Consider the following 22,814-nt stretch of genomic DNA (forward strand, 5'->3'; position numbering starts at 1 on the left):
ATTTTCACAGAGTCCGCTTTATATCAATGAAGACTCTCTAATGTGGCTTATCTTTGTTGTTGTTGTTGTTGTCTTCTTCTTCGTTGTTGTTGTTAAAATATTGTACCTTTTGATTGTGTTGTAATTTACCTTTTTTTCTATATATATATTACTTTGTACCATGGATTTTTTTGTGTGAATTTCAATATGTTGGGTTACATTCTATTTTTAGATATGTGATGAAGTTCTTATTAAGATTGGGTTTCTGTTTAAAGAATAAGTTTAAATTGAATTTTATTTGTGTTATAGGGCTCGAGTTTGAAAGACCATTATTAGATATATAAAAAAATTTATTAGATATAGTATAGAAAAAATAAAAATGATTGGATATATAATAAAAATAATTTGATTTGAGATATTGTTTAAAAATATATAAAATACTTAAAACAATTCAAAAATGTTCTTTGTTTTAGTGCGTTTAATCAAGTTTTTGTGCTTTTTATCTTGAATATGACTAATAGTTGGTTTAAGCAAAATACCATTTGTTATTTCATGTTACGTGATATTAATGTAGCATATTGACATGTTATAATAGATGATGATATTGCATGCTAATGTGACCGAATGCTACAATCATGTGATATTTTTAACTATTTACAGTAACGTCACATGAATATAAAATAATAATTAATATTTTGATTAATGACAAATTAATCATTAGCCATAAAAACTTATTGGATTAAAAATAAAAAATACAAAAACTTAATTGAAGGTAATAGAATAATAAAAAATTATTTTAAAAAATTTCAAATAATTTAAAATATTTTTTAAACATTATATAAAAAAGACAATGAATTTTTTTTTTATTTTTTAAACCGATAACATTTGTATTAACGAAACTTACTCCACTCATTGATTATTCAACATCATTGAAATATAAGCACTAGCAAAACATTATCTCTTTATAATGTTCCTATTTTTGCAATTTGTAACTATGTATGTATGTTATTTCAAAGACAATAAAAGAATAGTAGCACTACTTTAAAGTAATTATGACAATAAACTCAAATATTCATTTATGCATTATAAAATAGAAAGGGCAACAACACTCTTCTCAATAGGATTAGCTTTGCATTAATGAAAAAATATTAAAACCATAGGTAAGTAATGTGCAGTATTATTTTCAAGTAAATTTCATTTTATTTGTGACAAAATTAAATGAAACCACAACCTTCCAGCCAAGCCCATCCCAAGCATGAAAATTCCGTTCTGACCATGGCTCGAGTTGGTGGCATCCAAGGTTCCGGACTCTCGAGCCTGCGGGAAACCTAGGCGGGAAATTCGCACTTCCCTATACTTGGCGGGAAATTCCCCATTTGTCACTCAATCCACTTCAAAACACATAATCTCCGCCTTTCCCAAATCCAACGGCCACAATTTGATCAACCTCATTTCACTCTTCGTTTTTATTTCGAGCCAGCTTTCGATACCGAAAGTCGGTCTCTCTCTTTTAATTTTTTTTCTATATATTTTTTTTCTTTCTCTCCAAAAGAAAAGAGAAGAGAAGAAAAAGAAAAGAAGCTCTCGATCTGAGAAAGAAATGGCGAAATCGTCGAAGCGTCAGGCGTCGTCCGATGACGCGCTATCCAACGGCTCCAATTCATCAGAAGAGGAGCGAATCGACGACCAGATCAACGGCGAGGAAGAAGACGAGGAAGAGATCGAAGCCGTTGCTCGCCCTGCCGATGCCTCCGACGAAGACGAGGACGCCGCCCTGGACGAAAACGTCGATGATGCTGATGAGGTGATTTTACGATTTTGCCCCTTCAACAGTCTCTCCCTGAATTTTGTTTTCGAATTTTTGCGATTTTGGTTGTTAGATCTGTCTTTTTGCTTGTTATTTTTAGTTAGGGTTTGCTAGTGATTGAAAAAATTATAGTTTTAAGCTTTTAGTTTTTAACTTTAGGATGAATTTTGCTGCTAGGGTTTTTTTAGTAGGTTGCTGATAAGCTTAATTTAAATTATATTGTTATTTATAATTTGGTTTTTATGATTTTGAGGTTTCTTTTTTGTTCGTGTAGGATGAGTCTAACGGGGCTGACCCAGAAATTAGTAAGCGAGAAAAGGAGAGGCTAAAAGAAATGCAAAAATTAAAGAAGCAGAAGATTCAGGAAATATTGGATGCTCAAAATGCTGCCATTGATGCTGATATGGTGAGTATTGCATGGAAAAGTTCGTATTATGTTAATTTTATGTGTAATTATGATTTGCTAACATTTGGTTTAATGGCAGAATAACAGGGGGAAGGGACGGTTGAAGTATCTTTTGCAGCAGACGGAGTTGTTTGCTCATTTTGCTAAAGGTGACCAATCGACATCGCAAAAGGCGAAAGGAAGGTATAGAGGTTTTCTTTATTGCTAAAAATGTTGAAAAGGATTATTTGTCATGTTTGTATTGTTTTAATGATATTACTGGTTGTAAGCCATGGATATTGTTTTCTATTTGGTTTTTAATGATTTTCATAGTACTTTGAACTGTTTCATACTTTAGTTGTTTTGATTTAAGACTTTCACTAGTAATTATTTCTTTCACTTGTTAAATTTAGGGGCCGCCATGCATCAAAAGTAACTGAAGAGGAAGAAGATGAAGAGTGCCTCAAGGAGGAAGAAGATGGGTTGTCTGGAAACACAAGATTGGTTACTCAACCTTCTTGTAAGTTCTCTCTCATAGACCCATCAGTTGGACAACTCAGTTCGAGTGGTTTCATTCTCCTTTATTTGCTCTTTATTTTTTTCTCTCCAGGTATTCAGGGAAAGATGAGGGACTACCAACTTGCTGGTTTAAACTGGCTTATACGACTGTATGAGAATGGTATAAATGGAATTCTTGCAGATGAAATGGTATGTGCCGTACCCATGATTTATAAAGATTGTATATTGCTTAAGTTCATTCTCAAGGCTTGTTTTAAAGATCACAATCAGGGATATGTTATGAACTTACGTTTATTTACTAATTTTTTAATGCAGGGACTTGGTAAAACTTTGCAAACTATTTCGTTATTGGGCTATCTGCATGAGTACCGAGGAATTACTGGCCCTCATATGGTTGTTGCTCCAAAATCAACTCTTGGTAACTGGATGAATGAAATACGCCGATTTTGCCCAGTCTTGCGAGCTGTAAAGTTTCTTGGCAATCCTGAGGAAAGAGTAAGTTGCTTCAAGCATGCTTTACTGATTAGTGTCTCTATTTTTTCTCTTTATCATGATTCTTATGTCTTCTAATTTCTGCAGAGATACATCCGTGAGGAGTTACTGCTTGCTGGGAAGTTTGATGTCTGTGTCACAAGTTTTGAAATGGCCATCAAGGAGAAGTCTTGCTTGCGTCGTTTTAGTTGGCGCTATATAATTATCGACGAAGCCCATCGAATCAAGAATGAGAATTCACTCCTTTCAAAAACAATGAGGCTCTACAATACTAATTACCGTCTTCTTATTACGGGTACTCCACTTCAGGTATGCATTGAAATGTTATTTTCTATGGTAGCACTTACCATTTTGGGTAAGTTAAACTGTCATATATGAGTTTTATTTGTAACATAAGTCTTATTCCATTCATGATGTCTGGTTAGTTGCACTATAAATGCCTATGCTATATTCTGGTCCAGTACTTGCGTTTAAGTTGAAAAGTTGGTCAAGCATGTATACTGTTTTCTTGGTTGGATCAATTTTAGTTGCCAGCTGTGCAATTGGATTCGGGGAATGAGAATTTGTCTTTTTCGTCTACTTTATTTGTGATTCCTATAGCTGTGCAATTGGATTCAGGGAAGCTTTGATCAAAAGTGGCAGCTTTTCTTGTCTTGTTGTTTACTCTTACTTGAATTATCAGTACTTTATTGTTAAGTATGTAATAATCTTGGCATCTTTTCTTGTGCAGAATAATCTCCATGAGCTTTGGTCTCTTCTTAACTTCTTACTGCCGGAGATTTTTAGTTCAGCTGAAACTTTTGATGAGTGGTTTCAGATTTCTGGGGAGAATGACCAGCAGGAAGTTGTTCAACAACTTCACAAGGCAAGTTAAAAATCTTCTCTCTACTCATGCCAGGCATGTGGGGTTGTACAAATAATTAACATTCTTTGTCTTTGCATCTTTAGGTTCTTCGGCCATTTCTCCTTCGGAGATTGAAATCAGATGTCGAGAAAGGTTTGCCTCCCAAAAAGGAAACTATCCTGAAAGTAGGAATGTCACAGATGCAGAAACAATACTATAGGGCTTTGCTGCAAAAAGATCTTGAAGTTGTTAATGCTGGTGGAGAGCGTAAGCGTCTCCTGAACATTGCAATGCAGCTGCGTAAGTGCTGTAATCACCCATATCTTTTCCAAGGTGCTGAACCGGGACCTCCATATACTACAGGAGACCATCTTATAACCAATGCTGGTAATGTTCCTCCCTGGAAGATATTGAATCCTTTTGTGTTGAAAGGAAGTGGTTCTGAACACTGACATTTATGATTTTTTTCCAGGTAAAATGGTTCTCTTGGACAAGTTACTTCCAAAGCTGAAGGAGCGTGATTCTAGAGTCCTGATATTTTCACAGGTAATCTTGAGGGTTGCCCAGAATTTATCTATTTGTATATGGATTCCTGTGCAGTGAATATGACTATGTCAGTTATTGGTCTATACATTTCCCCATTTTATTTTTCTAATTTTATTTACATCATTTACAATATTACATGTCTTTATTTATTTTTCAAGTTTTCTTATTTGTGATTTTGCTGTGGGAATATATTGTATTCAGATGACGAGGCTGCTGGATATTCTTGAAGATTATTTGATGTTTCGTGGATACCTTTATTGCCGAATTGATGGTAATACAGGTGGAGAAGATCGTGATGCATCCATTGAAGCCTTTAATAAGCCAGGGAGCGAGAAATTTGTTTTCTTGTTATCAACTAGAGCTGGAGGTCTCGGTATTAATCTTGCTACTGCAGATGTTGTCATCCTTTATGATAGTGACTGGTAAGCATCTTCCTATCTTATATTATTGTGTTTTATTCCTCTTTGGATTGGTAACTCTTAAGGGAATCTTGCAGGAACCCACAAGTTGATTTGCAAGCACAGGATCGTGCTCATAGGATTGGTCAAAAGAAGGAAGTTCAAGTGTTCCGCTTTTGCACAGAGGTTTGCAATTTGTCCTTCTGTACTAGTTGAGAAGTTTGCCTATGCTAGGGTAGACTCATTTGCTTGTTTATGATGAAACAGTACACTATTGAGGAAAAGGTGATTGAGAGGGCCTATAAAAAGCTGGCACTAGATGCTCTGGTTATTCAACAAGGACGATTGGCAGAGCAGAAGAGTAAGAAGTTTTTTCGCAGTGCAAATGTTTTGCTTGATGCAATTATTCTTTACAAGTCTTTATCTGTAGCATATCAGTATCTTCTTGTTTCATGCAGCTGTTAACAAAGATGAGTTGCTTCAAATGGTGAGGTTTGGTGCTGAAATGGTCTTCAGTTCCAAGGATAGCACTATCACGGATGAAGACATTGATAGAATCATTGCCAAAGGAGAAGCAGCAACTGCTGAACTTGATGCCAAGATGAAGAAATTTACAGAGGATGCAATTAAATTTAAGATGGATGATAGTATGCCTTTTTTGCTCTTGTTTTGTTTGTTTGTGAATTTACTTAATGTTTTTTTATAAACAATCGTTTATGACATTGTTCTGTTTTTGTAGCTGCTGAATTGTATGATTTTGATGATGACAAGGTAAAAACATCTATCTTGTTTTTTGTCCCTAATCTGTTTGATCTTTGTTAAGTCTTGTGTTTAACAGTGCCCTTTATTAATGGTTGGTGCTTTTGTTTTTTCTTGATAAAGGATGAGAACAAGTTTGACTTCAAGAAAATTGTAAGTGAAAACTGGATTGAACCCCCAAAAAGAGAGCGGAAGCGGAAGTAAGTTGGTTTTTTCAGCATTTCAACTCATGTTTGCATTGTTTTTTTTTTTCTTTTTTTGTGTATTTGACATGTATTTCTCCTTTTCTTTAATCAGTTACTCAGAATCTGAGTACTTTAAACAAACCATGCGCCAAGGTGGTCCAGCAAAACCAAAGGAGCCTCGAATTCCTCGCATGCCTCAACTGTAAGCCCTTACTGAAACTAACGTTTTGGTAAATAGTTTGGTTTAGATATTGTAGCTAATAAAATTTTACCATTTCTCAGGCATGATTTCCAGTTTTTTAACACTCAGAGGTTAAGTGAGTTGTATGAGAAAGAAGTACGCTATCTCATGGTATGTGATCTGACCAAATACCAATTTTTATTTTCTCCATCCATTGACTTGGGTTGGTTTGGAGTTATTTTCTGACTGGATATTTTTTCAATTATAATCAGCAAACGCATCAGAAGAATCAGATAAAGGACTCAATTGATGTGGATGAACCAGAAGGTATTTTACTTTTCCCATATGATGTGTTACTTTATGGTACACAAATCTTCTTTTTGCCTGTTTGACGTAGTCTTCTGTATTTAGAAGGGGGAGATCCATTAACTGCTGAAGAGTTGGAAGAAAAGGAGCGCCTATTGGAAGAGGTGAGTGGAACATGTTTTCTGTTATGTTTGTATAATTGGTTGCCTTACTCAAACTTAATTTTTGGGTGTGTTAGGGATTTTCTTCATGGAGTAGGAGAGATTTCAATACTTTTATTAGAGCTTGTGAGAAGTATGGACGAAATGATATAAAAAGTATTGCTTCAGAAATGGAAGGGAAAACCGAGGAGGAAGTTGAAAGATATGCTAAAGTTTTCAAAGAACGGTACAAGGAGTTAAATGGTAAGTGGGTTCCAATATCATGTTATTTTTGCCTTGTTTGGATAGGTTTCAAGTGCCCATAATTGTTTCTCTAGATGTGATCATGTGTAAAAATTTGACAACTTTTAAGTGGGATCCTCCAGGAGCTTGATTGAAAATGATTGAAGTATACATATGCATGTGTCTACATATGCTACATAGATCACAGAAGAAAGTGTTGATTGGTTCAACTAGTTCTAATAGCTGGTTCCAGACAAGGTTCTTATGCTACATTAATTACTGAATTTAATTATACTACAGATTATGATAGGATAATTAAGAACATTGAAAGAGGAGAGGCCAGAATTTCTAGAAAAGATGAGATCATGAAAGCAATTGGCAAGAAATTGGATCGATACAAGAATCCATGGTTGGAGATGAAGATCCAGTATGGTCAGAACAAGGGGAAGCTGTACAATGAAGAATGTGATCGGTTCATGGTATGTCTAAAATCTTTTTTATCGTACAGAATATTTTTCGGTCCACCTTAATCTTGTTCTTTTGATATTTATGCCTTTGCATCATATATAAACAGATATGCATGGTTCACAAGCTTGGTTATGGGAATTGGGAAGAATTGAAGGCAGCATTCCGTACGTCACCCTTGTTTCGATTTGATTGGTTTGTGAAGTCACGGACAACTCAGGAGCTGGCAAGGAGATGCGATACCCTCATTCGATTGGTTGAGAAGGAAAACCAAGAATATGACGAGAGGGAGCGACAAGCCCGCAAGGAGAAGAAACTTGCCAAGGTTCTGCATATCTTTTATCTTATCTGCTACCAAAATGCTAACTGCCAGTACATTCACGAGTCACATGCTTGTTATGACTCTGTCATTCTTTGTTCGATTAGTCTAGAATTATATATTTCTTTGGTTATTATGTTTATTCTAGTTGGGTCTTTTATCATGATCCTCATCTTACATTTCCAGAATATGACACCATCAAAGCGTGGTGGTAGGCAGCCAACTGAGAGTCCTACTCAAATGAAGAAACGGAAGCAATTATCGATGGATGATTATGTGATCTCGGTTTGTTTCATACTGAAATTTGTGAATTTTGCGGTGAATTTCGTTTCATATTCAGTTTTGTCAGAAAAAGTGGTATTTGTCTCATTTTGCAGGGAAAAAAGAGGAAGTGATACAAGTAATGTGAACTACAAATTTTGGGTCAGAAGCAGAAATTGTGATTGATGAGGAGTTGGGCTTGTAGTTTGCATGCTAGACTCTGGCTTATTTTGAACTCTCCGGCATTTGGTATGGATTTCAGAATGGAACAGAACTGATTATCATTTAGTCCTTACTTGAAAGGGCTTTTAAATATCATTGATGCGTTAGGTTATGAAAGTTGTATAAATGAGTAATACTAGATTACTAGGTTTTTCTAAGAACAATCTATGCCCCATCCATTGGAACCATCTGTATTCGGCTGACTAATTAGTGAAATATATTGGCTATCGTAGGGGGTAGAAAAAGCCCATGGCATTTATAACAATGATCATTTAGCTCCCTTTTATTTATTTATTTAATTTTTTGTATCAAAAATTTAAAATTTGGTTTTATTTACCGGCTGGCAAAATTTACATAAAAAGGTTTTGACCAGTTCGTCCGGTACTAACGCAGGTAGGTAATAATTTGAAAGAATTATTTAACTGGTTTCTTTGTATGTCAGCAAACAATAAATTTGTGTAGCTCCAGTGTGTCAGTAAAAACAAGGGAAAGGAAAAGCAATTACATTATATAGGCATGAAAAATAAAAATATAGTGGAAACCTCTTTGTATAAGCCGAAAACAGGAAGGACTCAGAAATCCGTACACAAGGAACAGCATTTTTTTAGTACAAGATGTAAACACCAATTGAGATTTGAGACACCCCACACAAAAGCCACTAAGTTTTTCCCCCCAGGTACAGACAATAATAATATTATATATATTATATATTATAATCTGGGGCAAAAATTAGACAACTTCTCCCACTATCTCCTGTAACATCAATCTCATAAAAACCCTAAAAACACCTTTTTTTAAGAATTTTTAACATGTTGCATACAACATTCTCGGCAGGCGGAATCCTTTTTTACCTGTGAATGCCCCATAACTCATCCAACCGCTCTCTCCTCATCCCTTCTTTAACTGTGTGTCTCTCTTCCTTTCCTTCAACCGCATAATTGAAGCATTCAGTTTCATACTCAACTACATGAATTGATATTAAGGACAAGCAACAACAGTCAAAGTTGGATACATGCATCAACTCTTATTTTCCTGGGTAGAAATGGAAACTCGACAGCAAAGGACGGCGTGTATCTTCCAATGTTCCTTCTCTTTCTTTTCCATTGACGACCCTTAAAAATGATATAACATGTCTTCGCTTTTGGAATAGCAAATTGACATGGATTACTATTCTGGCAAGCATCAGTCATTTGTACCGTCAAAGCTACCCATTGCGTTCGCCCGTTTTTTCTCCCTCCAATTCTCACCCCATACTTTAGCCTCTGCAACAGCACGTTCTCTATCAAGATCACGGTTACGTGGAGTTTCCCTTGCTCTCACAGCATTCAGAGGGCTGTCTCTCTGAGATTCCTGTCGCTCTGAATCATCCAAACCCCATTTCCTCCCCGACCCCCCACCAGCTTCACTCCTACCTAACTCTGTGCCGGTGCTCATTTCCCTAGCATGATTCCTCTTCCTGTAATCAGGCGAATTTCTATGGGTGGAAGGGGAACCATGCTGTCCACGCTCATCTGGGCTGTCTAATCCATCTCCCATACTCCTTCGATCATCCTTCAGTCTTGGAGTCGATGGACCAACTCTGTTGCTCTGATTGCTGGGAGCATTTGGGTCATAGGTTTGCGAGGCTAAATAAGTAAGGGCTGTCACAACATCACCTATTAGAGGCCTTGTAGCAGCTTGTTCCTGCAAACACATGGCTGCGACTGCAAGAGCTTGGTATAGTCCTCGCATTGGATAACGACCTTGCAGTAGTGGGTCAGCCATTTTTGGAAACTTCCTACGATCTTTGAAAAGTGGTCGTGCCTACAAATCCCCATTTTCACAAGATAGAAAAGAAGTACAAGAAAACTCAAAAGCAATAACAAACAAAATAAAACAGTCATTCTTGCGTAAGCATAAATTTAAGTTTTGGAAGAAATCTCTTTATGTTTGAATCATCGCAAGGGAGAAGGAAGATACTTACCCATGCCACAAGATTATGCTCACCAGGAGCACGTGTATTATCAATGGCCTTGCGCCCTGTGATGAGCTCAAGAAAGACCACTCCAAAACTGTAGACATCAGATTTTAGAGTGAGCTGGCCAGTCATTGCATATTCTGGAGCGCAATAACCATAGGTGCCCATCACACGTGTGGACACATGGGTTTTGTCACCAACAGGACCCAGTTTTGCAAGCCCAAAATCTGATAACTTGGGATGGTGGCCCTCATCAAGAAGGATGTTAGATGACTTCAAGTCTCTGTAGATGACAGGAGGATTAGCTTTATCATGCAAGTATTCCAATCCCTTGGCTGCACCAGCTGCAATCTTCATTCTTGTATTCCAGTCCAAAGGTTCCTTGTCTGGTGGAAGATCTACAAACAAATTCAAAAACAAGGTAATCATTGTGGTATATCCAAAGTGTGATTTTCTAATTCTAACATGATATCACATTAATGAAAAGAGTGCGAAATATGCCACTGAAGAGAATCTTTATAGCCAATGTTGAGTGCAACCTCAAATACAAGAGTATTAATGAAAAGCATTTTAAGTTATACTCACGGTGGGATATCAAGTAACAAACCCAACCCCACAGAATAGTTTCAAGGATGAGATGATTCCTTATCGATTGCCTACTATTAAGAGTGAAGACTTTGATCTCCAGCTACTTAGAGATATTTCCTTTCATGTGTGTACGTTTATTCTCACAAAAATAACAACATCCCAGGGACATTCTCATAATAACAAGTGAAGTTACATTTGCTCCTTATTTTTCATTGATGCTGTGAGAGTTTTAGCTTCTTAGAAAAATGTTAGAGCTGTTAGGAAGCTGCCTAGAGTCAGAGGTTTGTTTTGATAAGGGGACCCATATTTCCTTTCCTCTGGTCTTATAAACTCCTGAAGGAGCTCCAATGGAAACTTAAACCAACTTTGCAGCTTGTGAAATCATATTGAATATTAGGCAATCCACATATATAGATTTTCTCCAGCAGAGAACTCTATGTTTATACACATATATAGATTTTCTCTCCTTGTTCATTATGCAAACAATCTTGGTTTCTACCATGAGAAAGAAAAAGATGCACATCACCGAACACGTAAAAAGCGCATACGTAGACACACTCCAGCATACAGCCACACATATCAAGTTGAACTATCATCCAACTTGATAACCTTTACCAGCCATCTAGCATTTGCATAGACATAGGTCAACTGATTCGGCCATCTCTTTGATGAACCCCACAATTTCCTTTTTACCATAGCATAGAAAAAGCAGCAAAATTCAGCCTCAACCTAATGGCCAAGCAATGCTTCAAAATATACCAAAAATCTTTTGGAGAGCTCAAAATGGGGTTAAGGAAGAGATCAGGCACTAACGCAATGGAATGTCTGGTTATATATCATCTAGTAGTGTAGACGAAGCTAAAATCTATCAGCAATAGACCATTTATTCAGTGAAACAAAAACCACTCTCCCTTCATTAAATTTCTACAACTCTTTGCCACCTGTTGAAAGAACTCTATAGAATGAAGTATTGTCATACCAAAATCAATCCAATGCTGCTTCATCAATAAATAACTTGGTAATTAATGCAACAAACTTTCTGCTGCAATTCACTCAATTGAAAAATTGCAGCACCTGACATCTAGATGCATGCCTCGTCAGGTAAAAGTAAACAATTATGCATTCACTGACATGAAAGTACTTTAAAATATATCCTGAGTGTGTGATTCAGTTTTCAAGTTGACAGTGCAATTAAAACAAGTGTTAAGAGACTGCAAGTATCATGAACACCAAAAGGCTGGCAACCTTACCATGTAAGTGATCCTCCAATGACCCTAAAGGCATAAACTCATAGACAAGGAGGCGTTGGTCCCCATCGGCACAATAACCAATCAAGTTGACGAGGTTTGGATGGTGTAAGAGGCTAAGCATGAGAACTTCAACAAGAAATTCTCGGTTTCCCTGAAGGCCGTTTCTATCAAGCTGTTTGACAGCAACTACCTGCAAACATAAACAATTATTAAAATATAAATTAAACTACATGATTAACATTCTTCACACCCATAATTCAAAATAAACGGTAACATATTAAGAAGCTGACAGAATGAGCATATTTAACATCACAGGGATCCCAAGTCTATCAGATGATGCAAGCAACTTAAGCACAATTATATAATGTAAGAACAAGTTTAAATACAGAGTCTTGGAGATCTATTTCAAGTATCCGTGACAAACCTGCCCTGTACTCTCCAAGCGGCCCTTGTAAACACGTCCAAATCCCCCTTCTCCCAATAGACATTCTGGCCTAAAGTTCTTTGTGGCAGCGGCAAGCTCTCGAAATGTAAATGTTTGTGCTGCAATATTTGCTGTTGCTCCATCTTTAGGTACTGTTGGCTCCTTCTTAGGATCAGAAACACTCCGAGATTTTGATTTGTCTGTTCAAAGAAGTGAATCAGATACACTAAAGAAGATGAAAGAAGGAAGGTAGAGAAAAATAGAATTACAATTAAAAGAGTGAAGCAAAACTTTAACGCCATGTTCCTGCAATTGTTGCATAAAGTGAGTACAACTGCTCTTTGCAAGTATATGCTACCATTGTAAAACAGAGTCACCCAAAAATGGAGATGAACCCTTATAATTGTCCACTGAAATACACTTATTCATAAGAACATATCTCGTCTCTCTAGCAAACAAAATTAACCATGATAGTGAAACTCCTAGACGATTACATAATGAAATTCTAAATTTATGACTTTGACACTGCATTTTACATTCTAAATAGAAGAAGAAAACATCTCAGGCAAACTTTTAATTCTTTATTCCACTACATTCTATATGATTTGTGGGAACATTCCAAATTTGTACTTAAAATGCATTTACTAGCACTTAGACTATGTAAACTCAACTTTATCGATAAACAATAAGTTACAAGAAAATGGGAAAATCAGCGTTCCTAAAACTACGAGCAGATCTCCCACATAACTCCTAAGGTCCTCCATCTGGGTAAAATTCAAACTAGTTTCCCAACAAACAAATCCACTAACTAACAATTCATCAAAGAACAGCAAACTCAAAGCTGAAAGACACATAAAATTTGATAAACCATCCCAATCAATCAAACACCCCAAAACAACCAAAAATGTATCAGATCAAACTAGAAACAAATTCTAACAGCTACCCAACATCAAAAACTTGAAAACAAAACCAAGAAAAACAGAGAATTCAAATACCCCAGTCGATCAAAAAACCAACAAGTTAAAACGACACAGAAAAAAAAAAGAGTAAAATTTGGCTAAGAAAAAGAAAACTTTTTACCTGAACTAACTCTATTAACATGATGAGACTGTCCAACTGAGCCCTCTTTAGTTGAATCTTTCTTGCTCAGTTCTTTCACAGTGCCCCCACCATTACTCCCTTCCTTGTTTGATGATCCAAAACAAGGAAAACACCCACCCATAATCAAAATCCAAACAAATCAAACCAAACCCAGAATTAAAAACCCAAACTTTAAGACAATTCTTCAACAAATACTCCAAACCATCTCCACTTTCAGCCTTCTCACAAAAAAAAACCCATCTCTAAATTTCCCCTTCAAAATCCAATCTTTACCAACTCCTTTTTCCCCCTCTTCGAAATCCTCTCTCTTTTAGTTTCTCTCTCTATGATCTCAAGTGCCCATTTAAGACAAAGATCGAGACCAAAGTGGCAGATCAACAAATCGAAGAAAAAAAAAAACTTATGCTGTGTAAGAAGACGAGAAGGTAAAGGAGAGAAAAAAAAAAGAAAAAGAAGAGAAAAGAAAAGAAATGAATAAATAGTTTAATTTAATGGAAAATAAAAAGCGAATTTTGGAGGCTACAAAGTATTTTTTATGCATAAATTATCCAGTAATTAAAGTAATTAGTGAAAGGTAAATTTATTTTCCCATAATTACTTGACTCACTACTCACTAGTGTAAAGCAAAAGCCTTCGTATTTATTCTTTGCGGTTTTACTAAATCTTTTTACCCTTTAATTTCGGGTGAAATTTACCATTTGTGGTTAAAAAATTAATTAATTACTAATTAATTTTAATTTAAATAATAATAATAATAATCACTGTCGGAAATAAAAAAAAAAGTGTGGGTCCCACCTAAGAGGATGTGCTTCCACACTTGTGATGGACATTCTCAACACATGTTTAAAAAATTAAAATAAAAAAATTATTTAAAAGAAAGAAGAAAAAAGAAAAGGGGAGGGGGGGTCGTGATTCGGTGTGTTGGATTTCTGTGTTTTCTCCTTTGTGCAGAGTTTCGAATTCTGAGCCGTCGGATCAGGTGGCGATTGGATGTGCGATGGGAAAAAACAGATGGTGACGTCATGATGCTCGATCCAACAATGTTTTCATTTTGCCCTTTTTTTGAATTTTAAAATTTTGGAATGTCAGTAGTCTGACAAAAATTATTATTTGTACGAATTAAATTTTAAAATATTCTTTTTTTTACAGAAAAGGAAAATACTTTATATATATATATATATATATTTTATATACATAGGTCCCCAATTAATTGGGGCACTAAAGATGGAAATTGCCAGATAAAACAATATTTTGTATTTAATATTTTTTATGTAATATTAAAACTTTTTAAATTTTAATATAAAATACATCAAAATCAAAATTTTTATCATATTTTCCGTGACAGTAAAATACTGAAAAAAAATTTTAAAAATAAGAAAAGAGTATTAACCCACAGTAATTTTACTGATTTTAACCGACAATAATTTTACTGGTTTAAAAAAACTTGAAGAATGGCTAAGAATTTGAGCTTGGAATTGGGAAGGTTAAAGAATCTTTGAGGGAAGTAGCTTTGATGCTAAGTTATCCATGCATAACAATTATGGCAGTAGAATTTTCTTTTTACCATGGGAACTTTTTTTTTTCCCAACTTTATTGGGACCATTTTTCTCTTTTTGGGTACCACCAACTTCGATCAGAAGATGATGATCATCATCTTTGAGCTCCAAATGCACAAAATTATTGGTCCTAAAAACCTGATTCCATTGCCACTATCTCTTAAAGCTTTTTTCTACGGTGGGTGGGAGAGGCCTCGCAGACTCATCAGGGCACACCAAAACATGTGCTCAAAAACAAAAAAAAAAAAAAATCTAATAATAAAGAAAGGAAAGGGCCATTTGTCATCACCCCCCATGCATATAGATTGCTCACACTTTGTTTCTGTTTCAAAGCTTTTGCACTTGTACTTGAGTTTTTTTCTCTTTATTTTATATTTTTGGGGTGGAAAGCAATGAATTCCACATCCTTGAAATATGGAGAATACCATACCAAACCAAACCAAACCAAACCTTGGCTGTCTTGCATTTTGCTTTGGGAACTTGATTTCTTCTAATGATGTTGGTTGCGTAAGACCAATTCCAGCCAAGTTGCCTCCTCCATTTGACCTGCATATGGGAATGAGAACCCGTCACGGGTTTATATTTGATGTATTAATAATATATCAAATATAAACTTAAACCCGATCTTCGATTTATGAAATTAAGACGAACCTTGATTAGCAAACATTACAGTAATGATATTTTAAGAATTGGAATTCCTTTTTGGATCCATGATAGGGTTTTTTGAATGCCATTGCCACCCCAACTTTTAATGTGATGGGGAAATTTACTTAATTAAATGAAATAAACTAAAGTTACTTTAATGTGTGGAAGATTTGTGGGGGGGCTGTTCACCGACTGCCAACTTGAATTTGATTCAAAATCAAAGTGGGAGTATAGAATCCTTAATAATTCTTTGTTGGAAAAAGAAAAGAAATCAAACTAGGTTGACAGTCAACAACATTTACATTCAATTATTATTATTTTTATGGGGGGTACTTTTTCATCTCAATCAACCAAACTTTTTTGACTTTACTGTTCTTCTCACATATAAAAGGTGAAAAAAGCAGTGACCATGGTTCATATGTAATGCACTCATGTTGAATATTCTCCTTTCAAAATCTAGAGATTAGGTATAAGCAAATATGAATCAAGATATATATAATGAATTTTTTGACATGTACTTTATTAAATTTATGCAAATTTTAACGAGTTGATTCGTTAAATTTTATCTTTCTTTTGGTCCTAATTAATTTGGTGATTTATAATTTTCTCATGTGCATATTTTTTATTTTTATTTGAACTTAATTCAAGACGTAAAATTGAAGTAAAATTTGGACAAATACACCCAAATTAACAAAAAATTAAGTTCAATCGTTTTCCTCATATGATCAGTAGCGTTGACGGGTAAAATAGAGCAGGTTCACACTTAATTAAACCTCATTAATTCATAGTTAAGACTTTTCTAGAGCTTGGAAGATGAGAAAGAAAAGAGAGATTTGCAATAAGCATGTTAAGTTGATGACCATATTGGTTAGCTAGTTTGTCATTCTCTAGGGCTATCATTTTCACCAATGATATGCATACTACCCTCCTACCCCTCTATAGAAACTTGTATATGTATATATATTCACGTGGTTCTCGTTGGCCCAAAGCTCAAGTTGTGCCAATTTTTGTTTTGTTTATAATTAAAAAGAAAATGGAAAAAGGGTTGATTAAGACTTTAACGACGGAATTAGAGCTAAATTAATTATTCATTGCCAAAAAGCAAAGAGCTAACACCATAGAGTTCATATTCTCTTCAATGCTTTTCCCAATAACAATTAATCTTTAACATATATAATATTCCTATTAAGAACAAGCATATATATTAATTTAAAATTATTCCAACATATGCATATAATAATGATTTTTTTTGTTTATTTTCAATTGATTTTAAGTTAAATGTATATTTTATAAATTTAACTCTAAAAATTAAAGATTTTTTTTTTAATGCAATGAGTTACATGAAAATTATGGAATCTTGAATACCTAGGTCCAGCTCTTTCAGTTCTTTTTGGGCTTTAATTTGAGCCCAAAGAGAATTCAATGCATAAAGAGGCCGAGGAACAGCTCTTACTCTTGCACAAAAACAGAAGCAAAAATTTATGGAAAAATTGTAATGAGCAAGACAAGAACGAGAGGAATCATTAAAAGAAAAAAGAAAAGAAAATTTTAAAGCATGTTTGTATTTCCTCCAAACCCAAAACTAAGTCATAATCCAGTATGCCAACATATGTGAGAGACCCAGACATTTGCTTATCTGGGTAGTTGTATCAGATTTAGTGAATATCATTGGCTCGTTGCTGTCAAGAGACAAGTGGTCAGACATGATAGCAAGATTTAATAGGAGTTGTTGGAAATGTTTAATAAGGAACCAAATTAGAAAGTATCTACATAGGAGTTCATAAATGCTGTAAAACTTTTACTTACCTATAAAATAAAAGCTGAAAAAGGGACGCATAGGGCACTCAAAGTAATTGAATTATACGTATTAGTTTTTGGTTCTCACATTTTCTTTGTATTAATTTCAGTATTTTCACATTTTCTTTTATCATAGAAGAACAAATCATTGGCTCACCAAATATTTGACTTTTAGATTTCTCTAGAGGAGTGTTGCTTCTTGGTAGCCAAGTTCTAGCTTCTAAGTAACTATGTTGTATATACACAAAGGTACTGATCGAAAACTGCAGCTGAAAGAGAAAATGCTATGCATTTCAATTTCAGGTAAAAGGAATGGAGTATCTTTTTGTACTATAAGATAAAATGGAATCAATTCCATCACTCCTTAGACAGGATGAATATTTGCCAATCTAGCTTTTTTGGAAAATGGAAGAATACGGGCAATGCCATGCCATCTAAGAAAAATAAAGCTAAGGTATCCCAGTTGGTGGTTTTTCCCTCTCTTTCCTTTGGCATCTCTCAGGTTTCTGTAGATAATAATTAGTTGGCAGAAATCTCAACTAAGATATGTATAAAGATATCAATTCCATGCTGCTATTCTTGACTATCAATCAAGGGAAAATTCAGTCCCATTGCGGCGAGATAGTGATTAACTGATCATGTATATCTTTTGCTTCTGAGTATGTTGTGTTGAATCTGGTACTGATTTTTTTGCCAACCACGATCCAAATTTCAGTCAACTTTCAATTTACATGTCTAACTTTATCCTAGTTGATGAGACAAGGTGAGTAACATGTAGCAGTAATCATGGAAAATGTCATGGCAGATTCAATGAAGCTGGCTGATCCAAACACATTTGGATCAAAACACTCTGTATTTTCTGTCCACAAAGAAGCATTAGTCATGGGAAAATGGGAATTGAACATCCAAGCTTTCTGTCCACAGGAATCCACTGGGCATTGCTGATATACATTGAAAATGAAAAGGAACAATCAAAAAAGAAGAAGGAAATTGAAATCAAACAAGAACCTAATATGATACATGGATAAAGTCAGCAGATTGGGACGGGGAAGGCTTCATCAGGTTGATGAAGATTCTGCACAACTGCCATCTGTTTAGTTTATCTAACCCTGCTGCTTTTTGTGGATATATACCCCCAAAAGGAGAAAATTCTCAAAATAGTGGCTATTGTTTTCTAAGTTACTTTTTCATCACAATCTTCTTCCTTTTCATGTCCTCAAAGAAGATGAATTTGGATGTCTGAAAGAGATAGCTACTGATCTTAATCATGTGCTTATAATCTGACTAATGCTTGTCAGCAGAAACATGAAATTTCTACTGACAGGAATTTCCATGGAAGCCACAACTTTGCACAAGGATTATGTGTAAGATAGAGATATAATAAAGAAGAGATTAATTAATTTTTGGTCCATGAGATGTTACTATATACTGAAAATGACAAACAGACTTTATAAAGACGTGACGTAGGGAAGCAAATTCTCCAATATCAAGGCTTCCCCTTTGGCACAGAATGATGGAATGTTTTTGCATAAGGATTAATTCTTCTTTGGCAGCATTAATATATATTTATTGCTTGAAAGAGTTAAAAAGAAAAACAAAAACCCCTCTCCCCAGAATGCTGAGGACAAAGATTTTGATCTAAAAAAGATTAATAGGGAATAAATGATTGATCCTGATTTATACCTAACACAAAGGAAAAAGGAAAAGTAATATTACTAAAAGAAAATGTAGAATCACTTTGCATGGTGGTTGGCAAAGGCCAGATTTTACAAAGAAAGAAAGGGGCAAAAAACCCCGAGGTGACAGAATAGGAAGAACTTTCTCGCTTGGCAATGGCAAGTGCTAACTTTCACTTCAAATACTTTGGGATTATTTAAATATATTGGAAAACCAAATGAGGAAATGATGCAATTGGAATACAGACTTAAATATGCTGTTAATTCTTTTTCTGGATGAACCTCTCAAGGATTAGAAGGGTTTTCATTATACATGATGGAACAACACTAACAGGAATATATAATTCAAGGACAAAATCGACCTTTTTTGGTTAATATCAAAGAATATATGCATATGACATTGTTAAATTTGTTTAAGCTTCTGCCAAGTGTATATATATGGGGTATTTCATAGTTGATTCTAAAGAAAATGCAAAATCATCAAGGAGACTTAACTGGATTCTATGTGTATATATGTGGCACCCTTTCATGGAATTGGAATATTTATGGCAGCAAACAGACTTAATTCCTAATTAATTGGCATCTTTGCAGTGCTCATTATTCTTCCCATTGCATCTGCTTTTCATGCTGTTCAATGGCCAGACAGAATCAGTAGTAATGGAGGCATTACAGTTTTCAATGCGAATACTTCCCTGTAATTGGTTTTAAGCTTGAGCTAATGTCAGGGTAGCAAACAACCACTTGAAAGAATTATTTGGTCAACCAAAAGGAGGAAAGGCCATCCCTTAGAACATTATATTTACCATTGTTCTGAAATAGTAGTAGTACAAATACTTTAAGAACATTGACTCGTAGAGTAGGCTCCAAAAAATTAAGTTTCAAAGCATGACAAGTATATATATTATATGATACATTAAACTCTATAGATTATTGTCAGTACAAGGTATAGCCGGCTAGGTATGCTAATATAAAGGAAAATACAAACTGAGTTATTTTTCACTTAGAAATCCGAGGCAACATCCGGTCTAATCAAAGCCATATGGCTCCTGCATTTTTGAGCAAGTTCTTCAAGGAACCATTGAGCTGGAGGGTCATGATGGTGTTGGCAGAGCCAACAAATTTTCCCCCAATGAACACTGCCGGAACCGGTGGGTTGCAGCCTAGCCTCACTAGAGCCCACTCCATTTCCTTGCCTCTGGCATCTTCATCCAGCTCGTAGATTGCTGGACTAACCCCTTGCTCGTAGAACAATCTCTTGATTGCATGGCACATGCAACACGAGCTCTTGCTGAAGATCACCACCGCCTTTTGTGATGCCAGTTTTGCCACGCGATCCATGATCGATCAAATTAATTCTCGAACGTGAGCTGCTAAAAGGTTTACGAAATGTGAATGGTGGTTCAAGCTTATATAGCTCAAGAAAATGCACACAACCAAAGATGACTAACGCTTTGGGATTATAGTGATATGGGAAATAATCAAGAAAACTTTTCCAAGGGAATGTTGGAGATTGGACCAAATGCTGGTTAATTACTTCGTTGGAAAGAAGTAGGCTTGGTCTGTGATCGATTCGAGGCTCTGCATGAACATGTATATATAGGACCAGGCCATGATGAAGGAGGTGAGCTTAGAAAATCTGTCATAATGTTAATGCAATAAGAAAGGAGGAAAAGGATAGGAAAAGGTGAAGGTTCCTTGAGATATTTGGATTGATGCCCTCGCCCAAAATCACCCTTGATTTGATAGTGACTTGTGTGGTTTTCTTCAAACTATTCAACTAGTTGTCCTTAGATTAGAATCTCGATAACTCGTATGGATAAGCCAAGGGCATTGCCGAAAGTGCGGTATGTTAACCAAGGAGAATTGAAGAAACAATCGGGGGGAAATGGTACGGTCCATGATCTCCCTTTTTGGGTGGACGAAAATGCCCCTTGATTTTCATGAGACTGGGGGTAGGGGGAGGGGAAGAATGTCAACTTTGGATAGGATATTGATATGATAAACCTGAAAAAAAAAATGCGATGCTGATGATACATAGATGCAGACAGGCACGAATGTTTTCATCATGAAGTGACTGATGTTTTATTTCTTTTCTGATGATGAACATGAATCATCATTATTGATGATCATCATTAATCACATCATGATTACTTACTTATGTTTCTTTCTAATCATTTTGTCTTTGTGTAATTAACTCATCATGACTTTTTCTCAGTTTTTGCAAGTTGATTAAAGTCAAAGAAAGTAAGGTTTCATGCAATAAAGTCAATTCCAAAACAGAGATATCAAACTTAGTTTTGATTTGTATATTTTTGTTTGTTTAATTTCTTTTTATGGGTTTTGATTTCCTTTGAGCCAAAGATTTCTTATCTTCTTCATATTATATGCCCTTAAGCAAAGGCTAATTTGATATTGTTATCCAAGACAAAAACCCATTTAGAAAAGCTTTTTCTCATATTAAGTCTATTCTATAATTTTTTACTTAGAGACATGAATTAGATGTCAATTGGAAAGAATAGACAAGTTCAAGTCAAATGCCCTAGGGTGCAAGATTACAGCTGGTTGCAAAACTAAACAATACGAAGTCTCTAAGTTCAAAAAGATGGGGGAGAAAGGAAAGAAGTGAAGCTGCAGGTGCAAATTCATTATCCATTGGGCTTTGCCCAATTGCCTATATGCAACTTAGAAACCAGTTGGGGTTGACTAGAATCTATATACTTACTTCACCCGAACTAGCTTCTCTTCAAGGACTGAGACCATCACCATAGAGGAATATATATAGCTTGGAAACATTAAAACGATGCATGTAAAACTAAATTTCGTGTCATCTACAGTCCATTACCAGTAATATTGTAGAGCATTTAGGAAGTTGGGAATAATAATTCCTACTTGATGTTTTGTTTTGATCTTGGCCAAAAAATTCATGGCTAAAACAATCTGAACACTTCCAAACGATTCTAGCAGAACATCAAACAGAGTCCAACCATCTTTTCCGTAGAGTTCTCAAGGCTTGATGCTACCTTTATTCCCAAAGTTTGATCGAATTGTACGAGCAGAATGAAAACTCTCTCAGAGAGCCTGCAAAGTGATATATGGAAGTACTGTTGTTACACCCTTTGAACCACACCAATTCTTCTGTCCTCTCTAGGAAGAGCTGCTCCATCTATCAATCAGTCCAAGAATCAAAACATCATTTTTTAGATTTTACGAAAATTCCAAAATGATCAAATTATATCTAGAGATTCAATCGAGTTAAGAATCAAGATGTCAAAAGAACGCTTAATAATGTCGTGGAATCGTAACTAATCTTTAAAAAAATATTTATAGAATAATCAAATGTGATTAAAGAATAAAACACGTGAAAGTTTCATATCTCTCTTAAAGAGTATTTAAATATTATATCTTTTTGTGCTAGTGATATATATTTTGTTCGGTAATTGAAAGGACTCAAACAAATTTTGAGCGAATAATTTTTCATCTTTTTTCCTGCTTTTGGGTTCTAGATGGAAGAGGTATTCCTTGTGTTTTATTTCGTATCTAGAAAAGCTATAAAATAAAGCTAAGACGAGTATAATATGTGTGTATTTGTGTGTGTTGGATCAGCCTTTCCATCGCTTTCTCTCTTTTTCTTAATGAGAAAAAAGGGAATAATAAAAAGGGGAGAGAGCAATTTGTACCAAGGCCTGTACCTCACCAACCCAAAAACCCTAATATGGGATGCCACGATCCGTCCTCGCATGGATTTGCAAATTTCTCTTTATCTTTTTTG

General features: G+C 35.3%; 3 protein-coding genes across 4 annotated transcripts; 1 reads left to right on the forward strand and 2 right to left on the reverse strand.

Annotated features, from left to right (window-relative positions):
* Positions 1-1,454: 1,454 nt before the first annotated feature.
* CHR17 (chromatin remodeling factor17) lies at positions 1,455-8,316 on the forward strand. Of its 2 annotated transcripts, none has more exons than XM_088805509.1 (25): positions 1,455-1,783; positions 2,061-2,192; positions 2,272-2,375; positions 2,585-2,691; positions 2,782-2,879; positions 3,006-3,185; positions 3,270-3,491; positions 3,913-4,047; positions 4,131-4,413; positions 4,499-4,572; positions 4,774-4,994; positions 5,069-5,156; positions 5,238-5,331; positions 5,429-5,617; positions 5,710-5,741; positions 5,853-5,929; positions 6,027-6,116; positions 6,197-6,266; positions 6,368-6,422; positions 6,510-6,565; positions 6,640-6,805; positions 7,085-7,263; positions 7,359-7,574; positions 7,755-7,853; positions 7,946-8,316. In XM_088805509.1, exons 1-25 carry the CDS (start codon positions 1,580-1,582, stop codon positions 7,961-7,963), a joined length of 3,189 nt encoding a protein of 1,062 aa, XP_088661635.1. In that variant the 5' UTR covers positions 1,455-1,579; the 3' UTR covers positions 7,964-8,316. The 2 variants fall into 2 exon arrangements, with proteins under 2 accessions (XP_088661635.1, XP_017974958.1); XM_018119469.2 differs by having other exon boundaries at positions 1,456-1,783; positions 6,507-6,565.
* A 304-nt stretch (positions 8,317-8,620) lies between these two features.
* LOC18603450 (Protein kinase superfamily protein) lies at positions 8,621-13,829 on the reverse strand. The gene is made up of 5 exons (XM_007035441.3): positions 13,351-13,829; positions 12,271-12,470; positions 11,847-12,036; positions 10,015-10,406; positions 8,621-9,854 (listed from the first exon to the last, which is right to left on the reverse strand). Exons 1-5 carry the CDS (start codon positions 13,490-13,492, stop codon positions 9,234-9,236), a joined length of 1,545 nt encoding a protein of 514 aa, XP_007035503.3. The 5' UTR covers positions 13,493-13,829; the 3' UTR covers positions 8,621-9,233.
* Positions 13,830-19,916: 6,087 nt separating this feature from the next.
* Positions 19,917-20,645, reverse strand: LOC18603451 (Glutaredoxin family protein). Its single transcript, XM_007035442.3, has one exon. The coding sequence runs from the start codon at positions 20,381-20,383 to the stop codon at positions 20,075-20,077; it is 309 nt and encodes a 102-aa protein (XP_007035504.1). The 5' UTR covers positions 20,384-20,645; the 3' UTR covers positions 19,917-20,074.
* Between the last annotated feature and the right edge of the window lie 2,169 nt (positions 20,646-22,814).

The sequence above is a fragment of the Theobroma cacao genome, chromosome 4 (genome assembly GCF_053813885.1).
Source record: "Theobroma cacao isolate CCN51 chromosome 4, ASM5381388v1, whole genome shotgun sequence".
Classification (NCBI taxonomy): domain Eukaryota; kingdom Viridiplantae; phylum Streptophyta; class Magnoliopsida; order Malvales; family Malvaceae; genus Theobroma; species Theobroma cacao.

Excerpts from the sequence above, each read along its gene's own strand:
- CHR17 (XM_018119469.2), top strand. The coding sequence starts at position 1,580 with ATGGCGAAATCGTCGAAGCGTCAGGCGTCGTCCGATGACGCGCTATCC. Across the intron at positions 2,376-2,584 it reads TCGCAAAAGGCGAAAGGAAG|GGGCCGCCATGCATCAAAAG; the intron begins GTATAGAGGTTT and ends TGTTAAATTTAG. Across the intron at positions 2,880-3,005 it reads GAATTCTTGCAGATGAAATG|GGACTTGGTAAAACTTTGCA; the intron begins GTATGTGCCGTA and ends TTTTTAATGCAG.
- LOC18603450 (XM_007035441.3), bottom strand. The coding sequence starts at position 13,492 with ATGGGTGGGTGTTTTCCTTGTTTTGGATCATCAAACAAGGAAGGGAGT. Across the intron at positions 12,471-13,350 it reads TGTTAATAGAGTTAGTTCAG|ACAAATCAAAATCTCGGAGT; the intron begins GTAAAAAGTTTT and ends TTCTTTGAACAG. Across the intron at positions 12,037-12,270 it reads GCTTGGAGAGTACAGGGCAG|GTAGTTGCTGTCAAACAGCT; the intron begins GTTTGTCACGGA and ends TTATGTTTGCAG.
- LOC18603451 (XM_007035442.3), bottom strand. The coding sequence starts at position 20,383 with ATGGATCGCGTGGCAAAACTGGCATCACAAAAGGCGGTGGTGATCTTC.